Raw genomic sequence first — 19,745 nt, 5'->3', positions numbered from 1 at the left:
GTCTGGTACAAAACTGGACACCTGGCAACCTACGCCTCCTTGCACCCTCACTCCTAGCCAGCTACCCAATCCCCAATCTGCTCCTGCTCTCTCCTCCTGGAGTGCCAATGCGGCGCCAGGTCCCCCAAGCGCTGGCCCAGGCTGGACAGAGGATGCAGCCGGGTGAAATAGTGAAAATTTATTCATTTTTAATATGCGTTTATATTTTTGGGCTGCAAAAAACAGTACTGAAAAAAAAAAAACGGGTTCCAACTGAAGTAAAAGGTTTGGGAAACCCTGGTCTAGCCTGCTTTCTATCCATCTTACAGTCCATTTATCCAATCCATATTCCCTTAACTTGGCAGCAAGAATACTGTGGGTGATCGTATCAAAAGCTTTGCTAAAGCTGGCACTGGGGGCTTTGGGAGGACCAGAAACAACTTATTTGAATATTCATCATTTGCTTAATGAATATGCAAATATGTTACAAGTTCTCCAAAAAGCTCGTGAATGGATTTACTGGTTCCTGTGTCAAAAAGTTTGGGAACCCCTGCCATATAACAAATGAATGAAGATTTGACCCCAACTTTTTTTAATCATTATTAGTGGCTCACTCCAATCTTTGTTATTTCCTGAGATAAAAGTACTATGAAGTGACTGGAAGTGGCAAGAGATGACAGTAGCCACAGTTCAGCATTTTTTCCATCATTGAATAGGAATTTGAGATCTGAAAGACATCGCCTTCTGCCTGACCATGTGACTGAACTAATGAGCATATGGATAGAAGGACTGGAAATACCACACACACCAGAAACCAATGCTCTGCCATTTTTTCTGCATGACTCTGCACCTAGTCTGAAATAATATAGCTTAAACTCTTAATGGAGTATTAAACTTCACAAACTAGTTTTAGCCACTGAAACCTTAGCTATTCTGCAATAACTAGCAATGTTAAAAAAAGATCATATACCATGGTAGTAAGATATTTACCTATATTGCAGTGTAAAGTGTGTATTTTAAAAGGGATACAATAACAAATATGGCATTGGTTCATGTGTTTTCAAACAGTTCCCTAGTTGAATTCTTCAAAATTAAATCTAGCCCTTTCAGGAGAGCAGAGTATTAAATGTAATGGTGGGCACAACATTTTTTTTCCCCAAGAAAAAGAAAACTCTGCAGATCTTGCCAGGATTTTGCAAGCTTTCCAATTCACCCAGTTAAGTGTTCAATGTTAACTTAATATGCACTTTAAATTACCATAATTAGGTCTTGCAAATATTACTAGCTATGACAATACAAGAGCAGGGCAAAGTACTATGTGAAAAAAATCGCTACAAACATCGCCCTGATTGTGATTAATATTCTTGTAGATTACTTGGGCCCTAACAAAAAAATCCACAAGTAAACAATGTGACTAATCCAAAGGTCATTCAGATAAATAGAAAGATGCTTGCTGATGTCAAAGGATCTTTGGATCAGGCCACATACAAAACCAAAAATTGCTATCGTCACATTTACCCAAGGTAGTTGGGCAACATCTATCCAAGGTTTAGGTTATTACACTGCTCACTGAAATTTTTGAGCAGCTGAACATTTAGTGAAAGGGGAAAGTTAAGTACCACTATGGGAAGAAAAGACAGGCAATATTTATCAGGAGTAAAACATGGAAATAATTGCAAGAGGTATCAAAGGGCAAGATTGAGAGCCTCCATCATGTTTGCTTGTTCTAGGCTTCCAGAGTCATCCAATCCCTTGATTAAAGTAGGCAGGAAACACAAACTTTCTCCAAACAGTTTGGTTCAGTTCAAAACTACAAAGTAAACTTTCGTGAGGTAGATAATGTTCGTTCACAAAGATATGAGAAACATGCTACTGAAACTACTATGGTCAGATCCTGAGCCGTTGATTAGGGCACTTTGCTCCACCAGCGCAGCACATAGAGTCTACTGTGGATACAGACCAAAGTAAGAATTATCTTTGACTTGGGAGAACCCTAGGTTGGCAGAATGGTCTGTACCCATTTTTGCAGTTGGAAGCAGAAGCAATCCTGGTTGGCCCTCTTCTGGTTCAGGATTAGAGCTGACAATCAGAGCCATCTTTACATCCAGCCTCCCTCGACTGCACAACTGACAATTGTGTCAGTTGAGTTTACTTCAAATCCAAGTTGCAAAATACAACTGAATTGAATATATGTTATTTCAGAGCATTTCGCTATTGTGTCTTATTCAGCATTTCAGATGTAAAAATAAATAGTACATCAAATTAACAGACATACCACATCTGGAAATGAAGACGTTTCTAACTCTAAATCTGACTACTCCAGTCGGAGGCCTAATTTCTTAACTTTATATAGATTTAATTTCTGTGGCGTTTCAATTTCCTTAAAAGATAAAAATCTATAGATTTTAAGGATATTCTTTATAACAGAGAAATTAAAAAAAAAAACACACAAAACTGATCATCACTGCTATCCCTGTTTCAGCTCCTTCAGTGCGAGCAATGCTGGCTATGGGCTGCCAATACCATTTTCAGCACTGTGTGGCTTAGGTCTCATAGGAAGTCCAACTGGTGCTGAAAATGGTTTTCACATCTCCTGTTAAACATAACGAGAGCGTAGGAAACATGCAAGAGTTTAGCAATATGAGGTGAAATTCTGGTCCTGTTTGAGAAGTGTCCTTTTAACTCCAATAGTACCAGGATTTCACTCTGAGTCAGATTCTTCTCCAACTTACACCAGTGTAAAATGTAGGCACTCTAGTTCAATCATAAATTATTGGGCTAGATACCAGAATCACTGAATGAAATTGTATAATCTGCATTATGCAGATCAAGCTAGATGAATGTGTTACGTCCTGGCTATAATATTTATAAGACTCTCCTCATTGGACACAGAGTTGGGGGAGGTATAACCCCTCCCCCCCCCCCGCCTCTCAATACTATGAATAATCATATTAGATGATCAATATCCAAAAATAGGCATTTATAATGGAAATACTGAAGATCTTGGGTGCAAAAGAGGCGGTTACTCACTATGAACAGTAACTGACTTTCCTGGAGATGAGCATCCCTGTGGATGTTCCACAGCAGGTGTTGGTGCATCCCAGTGCTGTTGACTGGAGTCTTCACAGCAGTATCCAGGACACCACACATAGGACCCTGAGAAAGGGCATAGTGCTTGGCAAAATGTCTGGTCAGAAGCCCAGGTGGCAGCTGTACATATGTCCGCAATGAGGACCTTATAAATATAGGCCACTGACGTGGTCACTGCTCTAGGGGAACGAGCCCATAGTGAGATATACCGAATGAGTTGATTGTGCTCGTAACAATGGGATGCAGTCCAAAATCCAGTGGGGAAGTCTCTGGGATGAGATGGCTTTACCCTTGCTGTATTCCACTATTGAGACAATCAATTGTGGTGAAGATCTAAAGGGTCTCCCATTCTGTGTATGTAAAAGGATAATGCCCTATGAACATTCAGTGTGTGCATTTTTGCTTCAAATTGATTAGCATGGGGTTTGGGAAAAAATACAGTGAGGTGAACAGTTTGGTTTACATGAAAGGAAGACCGTATCTTTGGTAGGAATTTCAGGCATACAGAGGGTTACTTTGTCCTTAAAAAAAGTGGTATGTGGAGGGGCCTCCATTACTGCTGCCATTTCTCCTACATATGACGCCAAGGTGATGGCAACCAAAAAGACGGCCTTCATTGATAGCTACAGTAGAGACCTTTACCTTGCACTTTTTGTTGTTGCTTCTGGTGAACAGGCCATGGGCTCAAAGGGTCATTTGGGTAAGAGCATTGAGCACGTAGGTCCCAGGGTTCTGGAATGGAGCTATATTGGATTACAGGGCCTATAGCCCCTTGAGGAATCATTTTGTCACTGGGTGTGCAAATATAGTGGTGTCATCAATTTTGGTGTGGAAGGTCGTAATCACCACCTGGTGGATCCTAATGGAACTCATTAACAGATGAGAATGCTTCAAGTGTAGGAGGTATTCGAAGAGGGAAGGCAAAGATATCACCTCAGGTATAATGTTTCTTCCTGTGCCTCAATGAACAAAGCATTTCCATTTGTGAGTGTTATGTTTTCCAAATGGACTTGGCCCTGCCACGCAGAAACATCTGAACTGCTTCCAAGCACTGTAGCTCTAGATCAGATAACCATCCAGGTACCAGACCTTTAGGTGAACCATGGATAGATTGGGATGTAGTGTTTGGAGCGCTGGCTAGGATAGCAGTTTGAAGGTCTGCAGTAGGTGATTGGGAGAAAGATAGCTATTGTGCTGATGAAGGGGTACCAGGGCTGTCTGGACCAAGAAGGGGCTATGAGGAAGATCCTTGCTTTGTCCCTTCTTATTTTGTGGATGGTTTTGTTGAGGAGCAGTATGGAAGGAAAGGCATAAAGTAACTCGGGGTCCCAGTTGATTATTAGGGCATCTCCCAGGGATCCCGTGCCTATGCCCACTCTGGAGCAGAAGAGACTGCACTTTTTGTTGTTGCTTCTGGTGAACAGATATATCATGGGATGACTCACTAATGGAAACTTACTGATAGTATGCGATTGTTCATCTGCCACATGTACTCTTGAGGTAAAGCTCTGCTGAGAATGTTGGCAGTGGTGTTGAGAATGGATGTGAGGTAGCAGGAACTTATGGTGATTCTGTGCTTGAGGCACCAGTTCCAGAGAGTAATAACCACCATGCAAAGGGAATGAGCACTACCCTGTCTGTTTATATAAAACATGCATGCCATACTGTCATAAACCCTGATATGTTTGACAACCTGTGTCGGAAGAAAATGAGCACAAGCATATCTGATAGCACTGAGCTCTAGCACATTTAGGTGAAGGGACCTTTCTGTGGTAAACCAAAGGCCTGCCTTGTTTGGTATGTCAGAGGTACTCCCCATCCCATGAGGTAGGAGTCTGTGGTGAGGGTTACGGAAGGTTCTGGAATCATGAAGGGAATCTCTGTGCTTAGATTTGTGGTGTTTGTCCACTAAAGTTGTGTGCCCTTGACTGTTGGGTGGGTGGGGAAAATGGAAAGAGTCTTGGTCAACAGGTACATGTTTGGTGTACTGTCCTGAGAAAGCTCTGGAGGCAACACATGAAAAGGCGTGCATTTGGTACCATGGGATTATATGATGCCATGTGCCCTAGGGGCTGTCAGCAGTCGGGGGCTGCGGGTTGAGGTGTGACCTGTAGTTTGGTGACTTGGTCTTTGATTCTTTGAAATCTGTTGACTGGAAAAGAAGCAATGGCTGGTTTTGCATTTAGTCGTGTGCCTATAAATTGTATCGATTGCGACTTCTTGATTCAACAGAAGATTGTGAGAGTGGTCCCTGAAGAGGTATGGGTTGGGTGATTGTGTGGTGTATCCTAACCAAACTGTTTGCGGAACCCATTTATCTGATATTATAGATTGCCAATTGTTATAGACTGGCAACAAATGATGGTTCAATGGCTTGTGTGGAAATGGTGACCCTGGAGAGGGGATTGAGTATATTTTCAGGTCCTCGAGAGGCGCATCAAATCCGATTGTTTTGTTGGGCTGTCTGGCTTACCGAGTTAGTTTGCGTGCATCTATGCTGAGGTCTATTACGGCTACACAGTTATTGTTTTTGGTCTTGCGTTTTATGTTGTTAAGTGTAATGTGGCTACCTCAGCCTAGGGTATGGTTGATATCTGTACGGTCCTCTCCTAGGTGCAGGTGTGTATCCCCAAAGACCGGAAACCTTCATAGTATGAAGAACCGCATTGGTCTTGGCTAAGTACAGCTTTTCACTCTTGAATAGGGGGTCTTATATCATGGACTGTATCTTGAGGGGTAAGGCTGCAGAGTTGAACCACAAAGCTGGTCTCAGTACTACTGCGGTGGCTGTGGATCTTGTAGCTGAATCTGTAGCATCAAGAGCTGCTTGCAAGGGTGTTCATGAGATTGTATGTCCTTCAGCAATCGCTGCCTTAAATTGTTGCTTTTTTTGCCTCTGGGATATCCTCAATAAAAGTGTTGAATTTTAAATAGTAGTTATAGTCATATTGACTGAGTTATTCTCCATAGTTTGCTACTCTGAATTGTAGAGTCGCTGAAGTATAATTTTTTCTCCCAAACAAGTGCAGTCTCTGAGGCTATATCTAAACTACAAGTGTCTTTCAAAAGAGGCTTTTTCGAAAGTGAGCGTCTAGATTGCAACCACTTCTTTTGAAAAAGTGAGCCGCTTTTTTGAAAGAGAGCACCCAGGCAGTCTGGATGCTCTCTTTTGAAAATCTGTTTGCATTTAAGAATGCCTTTTTTTTCCCAAAAGAGCACTTTCGAAAAAAGGTGTTCTTCCTCCTAAAATGAGGTTTACCACGGCTGAAAAAGACTGCCGCATTTTTTCAATTTAATTTCAAAAGAACGCGGTGGCAGTCTAGACGCAGGGGAATTTTTTTCGAAAAAAAGGCCACTTTTTTTGGAGAAAGAAAAAACAAAAAAACCCACCCACACACATACCCTGTAGTCTAGACACACCATTACCATCCCGATCAGAAAAAGTGGAGTGGGATTGCTGATGCTTATTTCTCTGGTGAGCTGCCTCCACTACCAGAGAGTTAGGAGGAGGAGAGTTAGGACTAAAGAGAAATTTGGAGCCTTTACAATTGTGGTGTCCAACTCAACCAACCAAATAGCCACATGTGGCTAGTGGCTAATGTGTTCGACACCATGGCCTTAGGAGGAATGTATGTTTCCTATCCACCCATTTATGTGTGGGTGGGATGGTAGCTGGCGTCCGCCAGATAGTCTTGGCAGGGTCCATTATTGCCAGGTTAATAGGCAGTGCAATTTTCACTCACTGCGTGCCTTGAAGGAGGTTAGTAAGCTCATGCTGGCTCCCTGTGACTCCCTCTAGTCTATGGCAATATTGAGGTCAGCTGCTACTCTTTTTAAAAGGTCTTGGAAGGTAGTGAAGTCATCCACCACAGTTGGAGGTGCTGCCATGACTGCCTCATCAGGGGAAAATGAGGAATTAGTATCTGGGGATGTATATGGCCCTGCTCGTGGAGACTGTGGGTCCTGAACCTTCTCTTCTTGTCGCTGCAGTGATGGAGATTGCGGTGGCAGAGAGGCAGTGGGTTGTATGGCACACTGCTTACTGTGTCTCCATTTGTAGGTGTAAGCCCATGGTCTCTAGTATTGCCAATGCCCATGTATGGCACAAGTGGTGGCATCCACAGATGTGGGGCCTATTGTGGAATATTCCTACCTGATGGGAATCTCAAACTGCTGGGAGCAGATCAGGCATGGAATCCTCTGTACTGAGACAATTGAGGTGAGAAGGTTATGACCACCTTGTCATAATCGCCAGATAACTCTGTAGGCAACATATGGTGTCTTGGTGCTGTTGTGCCAGTGTAGTGTTGGTTCTGAGAAAGGGTGAGTTGAAGGTCAAGGAGACAAGTCCCTCTGATGTAAGTATCTCAGTGCTGGAGAGGATGGTGCCATAGTTGCCTGCATCATAGTTGGTGCCGATTATGACAGCTGCATCCCATGCTGTCATGGTTCTGGCACCAAGTGATGGATCTAGAGTGCTGGCATCCAGTGTGGGCAGTTGTCAGGTGCCATATGTGTAGCCCTCTGTACCAAGGTGGCAGCATCATGTGTGCTTGGTGCTGTATTTGCTATTGTAGTCTGTGAGGCAGGCATATTCAAACCTGTGGCCTCAGCACAGGGTCTATCCGAACTGTGCCTATTGCTAGAGCTCCCAGTGCCAAAGACGCCCGGAGCATCATATCATAGAACACTAGAACTGGAAGGGACCTTGAAAGGTCATCAAGTCTAATCCCCTGCCCTCATGGCAGGACCCAGTACTGTCTAGACCATCCCAGATATCTAACCTGCTCTTAAATATCTCCAGAGATGGAGATTCCACAACCTCCCTAGGTTCCACAACCTCCCTTATTCTAGTGTTTAACGATCCTGACAGTTAGAAAGCTTTTCCTAATGTCCAACCTAAATCTCCCTTGCTGCAGTTTAAGACCATTGCTTCTTGTCCTATCATCAGAGGCCAAGGAGAACAATTTTTCTCTCTCCTCCTTATGACACCCTTTTAGACACTTGAAAACCGCTATCATGTCCCCTCTCAATCTTCTCCTTTCAAAACTAAACCAGCCCAATTCTTTCAGCCTTCCTTCACAGGTCATGTTCTCTAGACCTTTAACCATTCTTGTTGCTCTTCTCTGCACCTTCTCCAATTTCTCCACATCTTCCTTGAAATGTGGTGCCCAGAACTGGACACATACTCCAATTGAGGCCTAATCAGTGTAGAGTAGAGCGGAAGAATGGCTTCTCATGTCTTGCTTACAACATTCCAGTTAATGCATCCCAGAATCATGTTTATTTTTTTCCTCAACAGTGTCACACTGTTGACTCATATTTAGCTTGTGGTCCACTAGGACCCCTACATCCCTTCCTGCAGTACTTCTTCCTAGACACTTGCTTCCCCTTCTGTATGCGTGAAACTGATTGTTCCTTCCTAAGTGGAGTATTTTGCATTTGTCCTTATTAAACTTCATCAGACCATTTCTCCAGCTTGTCCAGATCATTTTGAATTATGATTCTATCCTCTAAAGCAGTTGCAACTCCTCCCAGCTTGATGTCATCTGCAAATGTAATAAGCACACTCTCTATGTCAATATTGAATATATTGAACAGAACTGGTCCGAAACCAGACCCCTGCGGAACCCCATTTCCAGCAGGATTGTGAACTATTAATAACTATTCTTAGTTATCCATCCAGTTATGTACCCACCTTATAGTAGCCCCATCTAAGTTGTATTTGCCTAGTTTATTGATAAGAAGGTCAAGCGAGACCGTATCAAATGCCTTGCTAAAGTCTAGGTATACCACATCCATCGCTTCTCCCTTCTCCACATGACTCGCTATCTTATCTAAGAAAGCTATCAGATTGGTTTGACATGATTTGTTCTTTACAAATTCATGCTGGCTGTTCCCTATCACCTTAATTTCTTCTAGTTGTTTGCAGATGAATTCTTTAATTACTTGCTCCATTATCTTTCCTGGCACAGAAGTTAAACTGACTGGTCTATAGTTTCCTGAGTTGTTCTTATTTCCCTTTCTATAGATGGGCACTATATTTGCCCTTTTCCAGTCTTCTGGAATCTCTCCTGTCTTCCATGATTTTTCAGAGTTGATAGCTAAAGACTCAGATACCTCCTCTATCAGCCCCTTGAATATTCTAGGATGCATTTCATCAGGCCTGGGTGATTTGAAGACATCTAACTTTTCTAAATAATTTTAACTTGTTCTTTTTTTATTTTATCTTCTAAACCTACCCCCTTTCCACGAGTGTTAGGTATCCCATCACCATCAAACTTCTTGGTGAAAACTGAAACAAAGAAGTCATTAAGCACCTTTGCCATTTTCAAGTTTCCTGTTATTGTTTCTCCCACTTCACTGAGCAATGGGTCTACCTGTCCTTGGTCTTCCTCTTGGTTCTAATATATTTGCAGAACATGTTCTTGTCACCCTTTATGGCTCTAGCTCGATTTAGCTTGTTTGGTGTCTTTGCTTTTCTAATCTTGCCCCTACATACCTGTGTTGTTTGCTTACATTCATCTTTTGTAATTTGACTCCTTTTATACAACTCCTTTTTTATTTTTAAATCATGCAATATCTCCTGGTTGATGCAAGGTGGTCTCCTGCCATATTTTCTATCTTTCCTACTCAGTGGAATAGTTTGCTTTTTGGCCTTTACTAATGTTCCTTTAAAAAACTGCAAACGCTCTTCAGTTATTTTTCTTCTTAGTCTTGCTTCCCATGGGACCTTACCTACCAGCTCTCCGAGTTTACCAAAATCTGCCTTCCTGAAATCCACTGTCTCTATTTTGCTGTTCTTCCTTCTACCATTCCTATGTTCTAAGGCATGGTGTACCAATTCAGCCACTGGTGCCGATTTCATTGTCGAGCACCGTTTCAGGGATGGAACCTTATGTGGCACCGAGGAGGTGCATTTCTTGGATGGTTTCTTCCTTTTACTGATCTGGAGAATTTCAGCCACCTCAGTGCCCGGGTCACAGACTGGATGTTGCGATTTTTTTAGTATGATTAAATTTAGACGCAGGTCTGTGTCTCTGCAGGTTTGCACCTTCAGTTTGGAGCAATGAAGGCAAACTTGCAGGACAGGAGATTCCCCCAAACATCTGATGCACTTAGAGTGCCCGTCCAATAGGAGCATAGCGTTGTTGCAGATGGTGTAGCAATTGACTCCTGATGAGCCAGTCATTGTTAACTCAATCTAACGAAGTCCAATAGTAATGTGAAACTCCAAAGAAAAAAAAATGTGAAGGGAAAGAGAACTTGGATCAAACAGAAACGTTACTAGGGAAACATGAAGAACAAACTACTCATCTATCTGAATCTATCAAAAGTAAGTGAAGAGCACTGTTGAACTCTGTCTTAAGCTGAGGATGATCAGAAGGAACTGAGGGGTGGAGGAGCCACACGTACGTGATTTCAGCATGCTGGATCCAGGAGGCCAGAGCACCTTGCATACGCGGCCCACTAGAGGCTGTTGTAAAGACTCTGGTCAACAGCACTGGGACATACCCATACCCACAGGGATATTTCTCAAAGAAGAATGAAAGTGTTTGCTAATGTTGACGAAATATATATCAAATGTCCTAGAAAATAAAAAGGCAGTGTTTGATAGATTGGATTCCAAGATGGCCTAAATATACTGACGTATAAACTATGCATGATTTGAAGTGCTATTTCAAACTGAGGAACATGTTAGAGGGAGAAATCTTCCTATCTTCAAGGTTCAATATGGGGGTGGTAAAATTTTACAAGCTATTTTAATGAAAGTGATGCAAATCCTTTTATAACTGCTATTATGCAACTTCCCATATTATGAATGGCACATGTTTTTGTAAAATCTGTCCCTCTCATGGGAAAACAGCTGAATCCAAATTAGAACACAGGGAACTAGCCCTGTTCAGCTCTAGGTCCCATGGCAGGTTCAGATGCAGATCTCTGACTCTTAAAATCTGAAAACCTTAATTAAAGTATTTTTGCACTGTAATCACACTACATAAATGTCTTCTTGTAAAGTGACCTCTTCTCCTGGGTCACATTAAGTCACTTTAAGTCTAATATATTTGTAGAATGGAAAAGTTTAATTGTACAAGAAGTCAATCAGTCAAAGAAACAGACATGAGTGTAAAATAACAAAATCTTTCATACACAGTTTTATACATTGCTCTCGAAGGGTTTCTTCTTGATGATGTCCAACATTTTGTCAAGATCCTGCAATATGTTTCTGGAGGTCTTAGTTTGCATTGTCATTCTTAAGTCCAGCTCAAGAAGTAATGGAAGGGATTTTATTGATTACCGGTAACCCAATTGAAAATGATTAAGCCTAAACTTACGAGACCAACAAATATGCCAAAAATAAATAATGAAAAAGCCTGTGAAGAGAAGAACAAACAGTGAATACTGAACAGCAGAAAACAATACATACTTCTGAGAACTGCTGTTTATTAAGACCCTATGAAAAAGGAAATTCTACTTCTACTGCAATGACAGGCTTTAATAGCATATTTTTAAACAATCTGCTATGTTTAAAATAACCAAGTATTTAAACACAGCTGCTCTTTCCAGCACAAGCGAAATATCACTCAGAAAGATGTTCTTCTATGAACACTACGCTAAGCCTGCTTTGGGAATGATCTCCCAAGAATTTCCTTTCAAAGTTGGTTTTGGGTGACAACACTATCTACTTGGGAAGTGTGTAGACGCACATTTAATTAACTTCCTGGAAAGGAATTAATTCCATTTAATCTCATGCACACAGGGGCTTAAAACAAATTAAGAAATAGAATTTGAGCTTTACTGAAAAGACAGTTCTAGCTAAATGCATTCTAAACACTGCTAGAGCAGCCAGCGGAGACAGAGACAGGCCTTTTGAAAATCATGTTTAGAATCAGTGTTCTATTTTCAACAGCATTAAAGCTGTTGTAACAGTAACCAGGTTACTGATTTATAGCCAACTTAGAGCATAACATCCGCAATCTACACAACCCTACTTCCAAGCCCCAGCTACTGAAGACTTTAAACTATATGTGGGTGTCAATACTAGACTTCCATTAAGATTTCCTATTGTTGCTAGTCCTAGTGCAACCAACCCTATGGAGGAGATGATGAGGGGAGATAAAAGTAGTGGGAACATCAGCGGAGATGATCTGATGTCATTTTAACCATTGTGTTCTCTAACTTTGCTCAGCTGAGATGGTGGTTAAAATGACAGTTGTTATAGTCATAGGCAGCTGCATGTTGTTCGTATTAGAACTCCCCCACTGGCTACCAGTGGTAGTCCTGTAGCTGTTGTATCAACAGAGGGAATGCTGGGGGAAAGCGGACTTGTGCCAAGAAAGGTGTATTAGGTAAAAGCTCATAAACCATATTTGTGTTGAACACTGTTTAACTGGACAGCATGGAGAAGGCCAAACTATATGAGAATCACATTTAAGGACAGATGGATTAAAGTCCCAGATCTGGACTTTGGGGAAATTTGGATTCTAATCAGTATTCCACAGCTCAAGTTCGTCAAAGAGATGGGCTACATTAGTTTCAAGTGTACCACAGAACTGAAATAGAACTTAGCAGGAAGACAAACTCCACCCTATTATTGCAGGCTTCAGGCTACTGAAAAGGAGTGGAGTGCAAGAGGCAAAAACATATTCTGTAATATAATAAAATGTATGTAACAAAAACACATGGAAAAATAGCATACCCCAAGCTTCTGTCGTGATACAAAGTCCTCCCTGCTAAGTTTAAGATAAAACAGTCCAGGATACACAAAGAGCAAACACGTAGATGTGGTAGAACCTTTACAAGATAGAAAAATTTTAGTTGTAGTAAGACAGAGATATACATAAATATACTACGTGTTCTTTTTGGAAAAGAATCCCTTAATCCCCAAAAGAACAAAAAACCCTTAAAAAAACCCACCACTTACCAACTAATCCAAACACATTTCTAATGTCAGGCACATACAATGCAAACAACACAATGATTGCATTGAGTGCTAAAGTGACAAGGATATGGCAAATCCATGAGGTGGGAAGATGTGAGAAAAATAGCATCATTACAGCCTTCCTTGCCTATATAATGAAAGGGGGAAAAAAATCAAACAGGCACACAACTTTATTCCAAAAGGCTTATTATTATTTCCATTTTGATTAAGTATACATCAGGTTTTACTTGGAAAAGACCATTTGAAATGGAAAACATTTATTGACCCCATCCAACAAAAGCCAAAAATAAAGTGTTCACATATAAATGCCATAGGAGATATGACACATATACTTTATAAGACTTTGAAGAACAAAAAATATTATTGCAGAATTGTGCGCACACAAATAATTAATATATGTAACTAGCTTCTTATGAAGAGCATATGTATGTGGTAGCTGGATATACTTTGATGTTAATATTTGCTAATGGATACATTCATTCAGAGAAGCACAGCATTATCCTGAAAATGAAATGAAGTTCTGCACATAAATCCCCCACAAACTGACAGAACTGTCCCCTAAATTTTATAGCCACATGTTAAGTATTGCTTTAAACTATGTGAAGACAAAGCTACATCAAAATTTTGTTAAATCACTAACAGCAAGTATTTTTGCTGACTTCAATTTTCCTCTTCATACTGTCTTTGGAAAACAGAATTTAAGACAAAAAACAAACCAAATAAACTGTAGAATTACTTTATTCTCTAAATTAAAAACAATGCTGTGGGATAGTTTAAATCTAAGATCAGTCTCAAAAAGCACAAATTAGCTTAGTGGTTAGTTATTTTGGCGTTTTCAAGGAACATATGCAAGTATGAGGTCTTTGATCAAGTGCTTGACAAATGAGTAAGATACACAAGGCTAGATAGAGCAGTCTGCAAACAATTATTACTACTATACTATGAATCTGCTATGAAAAGCATCAAAACTTTTAGGAATACTTACAGGGAAATGGATTAGAGGCACTGTCAAAATCACAGCAAACAACATGCCTAGTCTTACAGTCATGATGATGATATCATGTGGCAGATACCTGGTGTAACCTTGCAGTAATTCTGAATCCACTTTGTCTGAAAACCAAGAAATTGAATATATCATAAATCAAAGGGAATTCGGAAACGGAACAAATATATCTCACCTACAGATTGATTCTCAAAGTTTCCATTTGGAGCAGCTACTAGGCTGTTTTGTGCCCACAGCAGAATGGCGGCTGTGTGAGTACAAATTTCTTTCTGCCTCTAATGAAGCCAATAATAAACATATATAATATATGTTTGAGACACAAAGCTAGAGAAACCTGGCCAAACCTAGAGAAACTTCCACTGCAGAGTCATGAAACCTAGCTATGTATAAGTGAGAAAACAAATATGGAGAAGAAAGGACTAAATGAGAGGGATACTTAGGCTTTGCAGACAGACTGTATTACTTGGCTAATCTACAAGCAAGGAAACACTGTGCTAGTCTCATTTGTGATTTCATGTCAGCTGGGTTTAACTACTGTAATCAACAAGCTGTAAAGACAGAGAAGAAAAAGACTGAAGAAAACCCCCATAACTTTAAAGATGTATATGATATACAGTATAGGAAGACTGGAAGCTATGATATTGCTACTGGCAATCAGATAAGATATTAATTCTACCAGTAGTGATTGGTGAAGGAGTGGAAAGATGCCAACATTGTGGCTCTGCAGATTCTTTCATCTCTGCCCACAAATTTGTTGACAATGTTGTAGCATGAGGATAGATTCCCGTAAGAAGAGCTTTCAGATTGGAGTTGCACATTCCTTATTAAATACTGAGTCCAATCTAACACTATACTTTCTGATGGCTTATTATCCTCTTTGTGTCTACTCTAAACACTAAGGAGTGCTTTTGAAAGTCTCAGCTGTTATAAGACATAAAGGGAATACAGATAACCTCTGTCAGATAGGACAGTAACATCCTAATGAGCCTGAAAGGACTAACAAATATCAGGGATGAATTCTGGGAAGTTCTTGAAAATGACTAAGGCCTTGTCTACACTAACCTCCACCATCAACCTAACATATGTCGTTTCAGCTATGCAAATGGCGTAGATGAAGTCGATGTACTTATCGCAGCATCTTGCATGCAGTAAGGTCGGCGGGAGTGCTCTCCTATTGACACCAGCTACTCTTCTGGTCTTGGGGGGGAGGGGGGGGAGGGGACTACCAGTGTCAATGGGAGAGCACTCCGAGATAGATTTATTGTATCTTAACAGATGTCGATTTATCACAGCTGGCGGATCGATTACTGCAGCGTTGATCCCTGGCATAGTGGAGATAAACCCTAAGAAAAAGCTAAAGAAAAATTCCAGAATAGAGCCTTTAGATCCATGTACCCTTTTATTTGATGCAACGTATGTCAGAAACAGAATTTAAATAACAGGTAAGAAATACTAAAAAGCCTTAGTCAAAGACTAGCATGTGGGTCTAGTGACAGGTTTTGGAGTATGCCACAGCCCCAATGGACTTGTGCTCTGGAAGTTCACCAAAAGCATTCCACAAAACCCACCAGGCACCTTCTGTTGTCCCCAGAAAGTCAGGTTCTCTCTTACTGCACTATGAATGAAGAGGATATTTCAGGAGTATGCTAGAAAATCTGGGATATGGGTGGTTAGACTAAGGCCTGAATAATACAGTATAGAAGCTGGAGTCCACAGTTGCAACCATGGGTTCAACAATTCCCAATCTGGGATTACGAAGAGTATAGATGCTCCAGTGCTTCATTTATAAAGGTCAACTAAATGCACGTTCTACTAATCCTGCAGTTACAATGTTAGGCTAAGACCAAATGAAAAACTATCCAGACCAGGGCTTTATCAGAATCTTCTCCGATTTATTTTTTTATTTTACAATAGTAATAATCCATAGGGAATAAATGACAATTTACCATCTCAGATTCCAAGCAGCAAAGGGAAGCTGCTTCATTTAAAAGACCTGGTCCTGCTATGGCATGATCCTGGAGAACAGATTTGCTAATGGATACCTCCAATTTGATGAATAAAAATCACAGGAGTTAGAAGTAACTAGAACCATTTTTGCTAGCTGTTTAGTCTTCCTGATCATTTGTCTGAACACAGGGGGAAAGGGTGGAATTCAGTAAACCAAAGTACAAAGTAGCAACTGTGTGGCTCTATATCTCAAACAGAAAAGTATGAGATAATTTCTGGTTGAACTGGTGGTAAATTTGCTCAGAAGCAAACTCTTTCTATTGAGCCAATTAACATTACATGGTCAGCTTTCCATTCACATGAGGTATAATGTGATTTGGAAGGTAAAATTTCACCATTTGGGAAAGTAGCTGCAGCATTTCTAATTTCAAAGAGGAATTCTTGACCATTCCTCGACTGACATTTGAGATTGAGATTTGTTTGTTTGACATGCAAGTGACCTGATGTTGTGGCAAAAGGCTAGTGTCAACTTAAAATCATGAGTAGCACAATAATTTAAAAGAAAACAAGATAGAAGCAACATAAAAGACCAGCTGAGAGAACTTTAATTCCCTCAACAGTAATGAGGGTGCCTCTCTAACCTCCACCATCATTTAAAGAGTGAGATTAGTTTTTGCAAAAAAGTCACACCTGGGATGGCAAGTATTATGTTCCAGTCTCTTACTGCACAAGCATAACTCCTACCTTTGGTTCTAAAAGTGGAAAACAACAAGTACTTGAAAAACAAACCAAGAACTGCAACTTTCACTTTTGTTTCCATGTCTTTTGCCCTTTCATCCTGACCATGATTTAAAACAAAATAAAACAAACAAACACAAAAACAAATACACCTTTTCCCTACAAAATACCCACTACTCTAATTTATAACAGATTTATATTACTGTAGGTTATGCTCCTATCAAAAAGTCTTGGCCACACTGATTTACAGATCTACAACAGAGTCAACATCCTTCCAAAATGGATATAGAAGAAACATCTCTTCTCAAAGTTCTTTTTTGCTTTTCAGTTGGTTTTTTATTGTTAAGTTTTCTAGGAATGGCATTTATGACAAGTGGATGGATAGGTGAGGCAGGGATTCACTGGTACAATGTAATTAGCCGTCTTGGCTAAAGATAGTGAAAGACAGAAGATAATGTAGCCTGCAATGAGGAAAAACATATCCTCTGCAAAGAAACCATTTAATTAATGTACATTGGACCATCAGGACTGAAAGGAAAGGAAAAGAAAAGAGAGACAACCAAGTAAAGGTTAAGAGCTGTAGTCAAGGCAGGGCAAGGTTCAAATGAGGTATGCTGCATATGAGACCAGGAACATGGTCTCCAGAACATGACCTCAGTGCTCTTTCCTCCCTTCCCCTCTTGCTGGGGCCTCATCCGGAAACAGAATGGTCAGGAATCCTGCCTAAGAATCAGCTTCAGTGATCTTCTGCAGTGGCACTCCACACCCACATTCTCCTGCAGGCTGTTTGTTCCAACTTTCTCCCGTGTGGGAAGAGCCAGCGGTGGAACGAGACCACATTGCACTGACCAATCTGATAGGGTGCTACGCAGCAAAGAGAAGTTAGGCTGTGCTTTATCATTTGAGGAGAAGCCCACATGACTTACATGCTCCATCATTGTCACATCCAGTTGGCTAGAAAGCAAGCAAGCAAAGGGAATAGAAGAAGGGGAACCAGGGAATAGAAGAAGCGGGGGGAGGGGAGAGAAAAAGGCTAATTTGCAGGAATGCAGTAAAAGTCGGGTTACAAAGTTGGCAGATGAGTCCTACACAAGCAGCAAAGGCATTGAGGTAGGGACAGCTAGTCACTGATAACAGGGATTCATTGTACCTACAACAGAAATATAGTCATGCTCTGAAGAAGCAGCATGATTTTTGCAAGAACTCAAAATAATTTCCCTTGCAGATCAGAAATTATTTGGTAAGAGTCAACAGGACTAATGCTGTGCCATACTGTACCAAGCCCATAGACATTCTAAACAGATAACACAAAAAGAGCCAAGGGTTCTCTTGAGGGCATTTTCCTCCTACTGTCTGACAGTTATATTTAATCTCTGTCAGTCAAAGTAACAAATGTTAACTTCATGAGAGGAGTGCGTCATAAGAAGCAATTTGGAAGAAGAATCCTCATGCAGGTAAGTAATGCATTTTGGTGACCATATTTGTATAATGCTACCATACTGTAGAGGGCAATTGATCCAGATTGCTGCTAGATGGAAACTTGAGAGAGAATCCAACTTTGGCATGCATGATCTATGAACAAAGCACACAAGTGGTATGAAAATAAAACCGATAGATGTAGAGCAGAACAACTTTCTCTTGGAAAGATATAACACTGCAAACACTGTCACACCATTGACAAATCTGATGAATGCAAAGTAGCTTCTATCTACATTTCACAGGAAAACTAAACTACTATATTAAATGGACACTCACCAATGTCTGGCAATGTTATGATAGACCTTTAAAAAAAGAAAGCCACTGTGTAGTTAAGAGTTCTGAAATCTAAGTATTGGGAAGAAGCAAGTCTACCAGAAAGACTATTAAGTCAACTATATTTAAGCCCCAGTTCAAGAACTGCATTGTCAACTGTATAGTTATTAAATTGCTGCTTCAGCATATTGCCATGCAAAATCTACAGCAAAGCAGAATTAAAGGAGTCTGCTGAACACATAAGATATACATTTGTATGTACAAAAACTAATTGGAAATCCTCGTTTTTGGCTTAAATACAAACATTCACCAATAAAACAGAAATATCACCCTCCCCCCCCCCCCCCACTTAAATCAGCAAAGGACTTGTAAAGCAGTGTCTCTCAACCTTTTTTTTATATAAAGTATCCCTTTAAAAAAAATTGTAAGTATCCCCAGTACCTACAGTTTTTGGACACACAATTTTTTTCCCTACCATTGCAACACATTTGTTTAAACAACTTAATCGTAGCCAGGCGGGTGATGACATTTTTGGGTGTAAAAAGTACAAAAATAACAAAGCACTGTAAAACTTTAAACATAAATTCAGTTTTCTCCAAATTTCAGTTGTATTGATGTACCCACCCCCCCCCTCCCCCAGACTTCTCTCAAGTACCCCTAAGGGTACTCATACCATTGGTTGAGAAACACTGCTGTAAAGGGATCTTCAACAGAATGTATACCTTGTTCCCCATGACCACATAATTAATGCTCTACACATCACTTCGTGTTTGTGCCTACTTTGGGTTTGCTTTTCTGTTGCACATAGCAGCAGTGTTGTGTTTTTTCCTTTGAGTGTTTGTTTAGCCTTTTGTTTTGGTTTCATTAACTACACAGATTTCTATTCAAATAAATCCATACAAGAAATCTACAGGTCATCATGGGCTGTGTCCAGAATGCTCTTGCCAATGCTCTGGTGGGGTGTAAAGATGACTACAACCCACCTTTACACCTCTGCGCTCCTAGGGCCATCCTACTATTGGCTCAGTCCTTGGTATAAGGCAGCATTTCTCAAAGTGGTCCAGAGACCCACTCAGAGAGCTGCTAACTGGCTGCTACCGTTTATTTGTTTTCTGGCTCTGCAGCCATGGAGCCTCACAGCTCCAATTGGTTCCAGTTTACCTTTTGCAGCTGAAGGGAGCCACGAGAAGCAGCAGCCCTGTCCATGATGCTTACCACGGCTGCCCTTGGCGCAAATGGCAAACTGGAGCCAATTGGAGCTGTGAGGCTCCGTGGCTGTGCAGACAATAAACA

At 40.7% G+C, this 19,745-nt stretch overlaps 1 protein-coding gene across 4 annotated transcripts in view; it reads right to left on the bottom strand.

Annotated features, from left to right (window-relative positions):
* Nucleotides 1-11,132: 11,132 nt before the first annotated feature.
* SLC38A6 (solute carrier family 38 member 6) overlaps nucleotides 11,133-19,745 on the bottom strand; it is a 56,812-nt gene continuing 48,199 nt past the window's right edge. For 3 of the 4 annotated variants that reach the window (XM_075926359.2, XM_075926360.2, XM_075926358.2), the window contains 4 exons: nucleotides 13,998-14,122; nucleotides 12,995-13,139; nucleotides 12,770-12,864; nucleotides 11,133-11,444 (listed from right to left, as the gene is read on the bottom strand). In XM_075926359.2, the coding sequence (XP_075782474.1) occupies nucleotides 11,358-11,444; nucleotides 12,770-12,864; nucleotides 12,995-13,139; nucleotides 13,998-14,122 (452 nt within the window). In that variant the 3' untranslated portion in view covers nucleotides 11,133-11,357. The remainder of the gene's footprint in view (nucleotides 11,445-12,769; nucleotides 12,865-12,994; nucleotides 13,140-13,997; nucleotides 14,123-19,745) is intronic. The other variant, XM_075926361.2, reaches the window with a different exon arrangement.

Source organism: Pelodiscus sinensis, chromosome 5 (assembly GCF_052426305.1).
Source record: "Pelodiscus sinensis isolate ZL-2025 chromosome 5, ASM5242630v1, whole genome shotgun sequence".
Taxonomy (NCBI): domain Eukaryota; kingdom Metazoa; phylum Chordata; order Testudines; family Trionychidae; genus Pelodiscus; species Pelodiscus sinensis.
The sequence above is the reverse complement of the archived record's forward strand: the minus strand, read 5'-3'. Positions and strand labels throughout refer to the sequence as shown.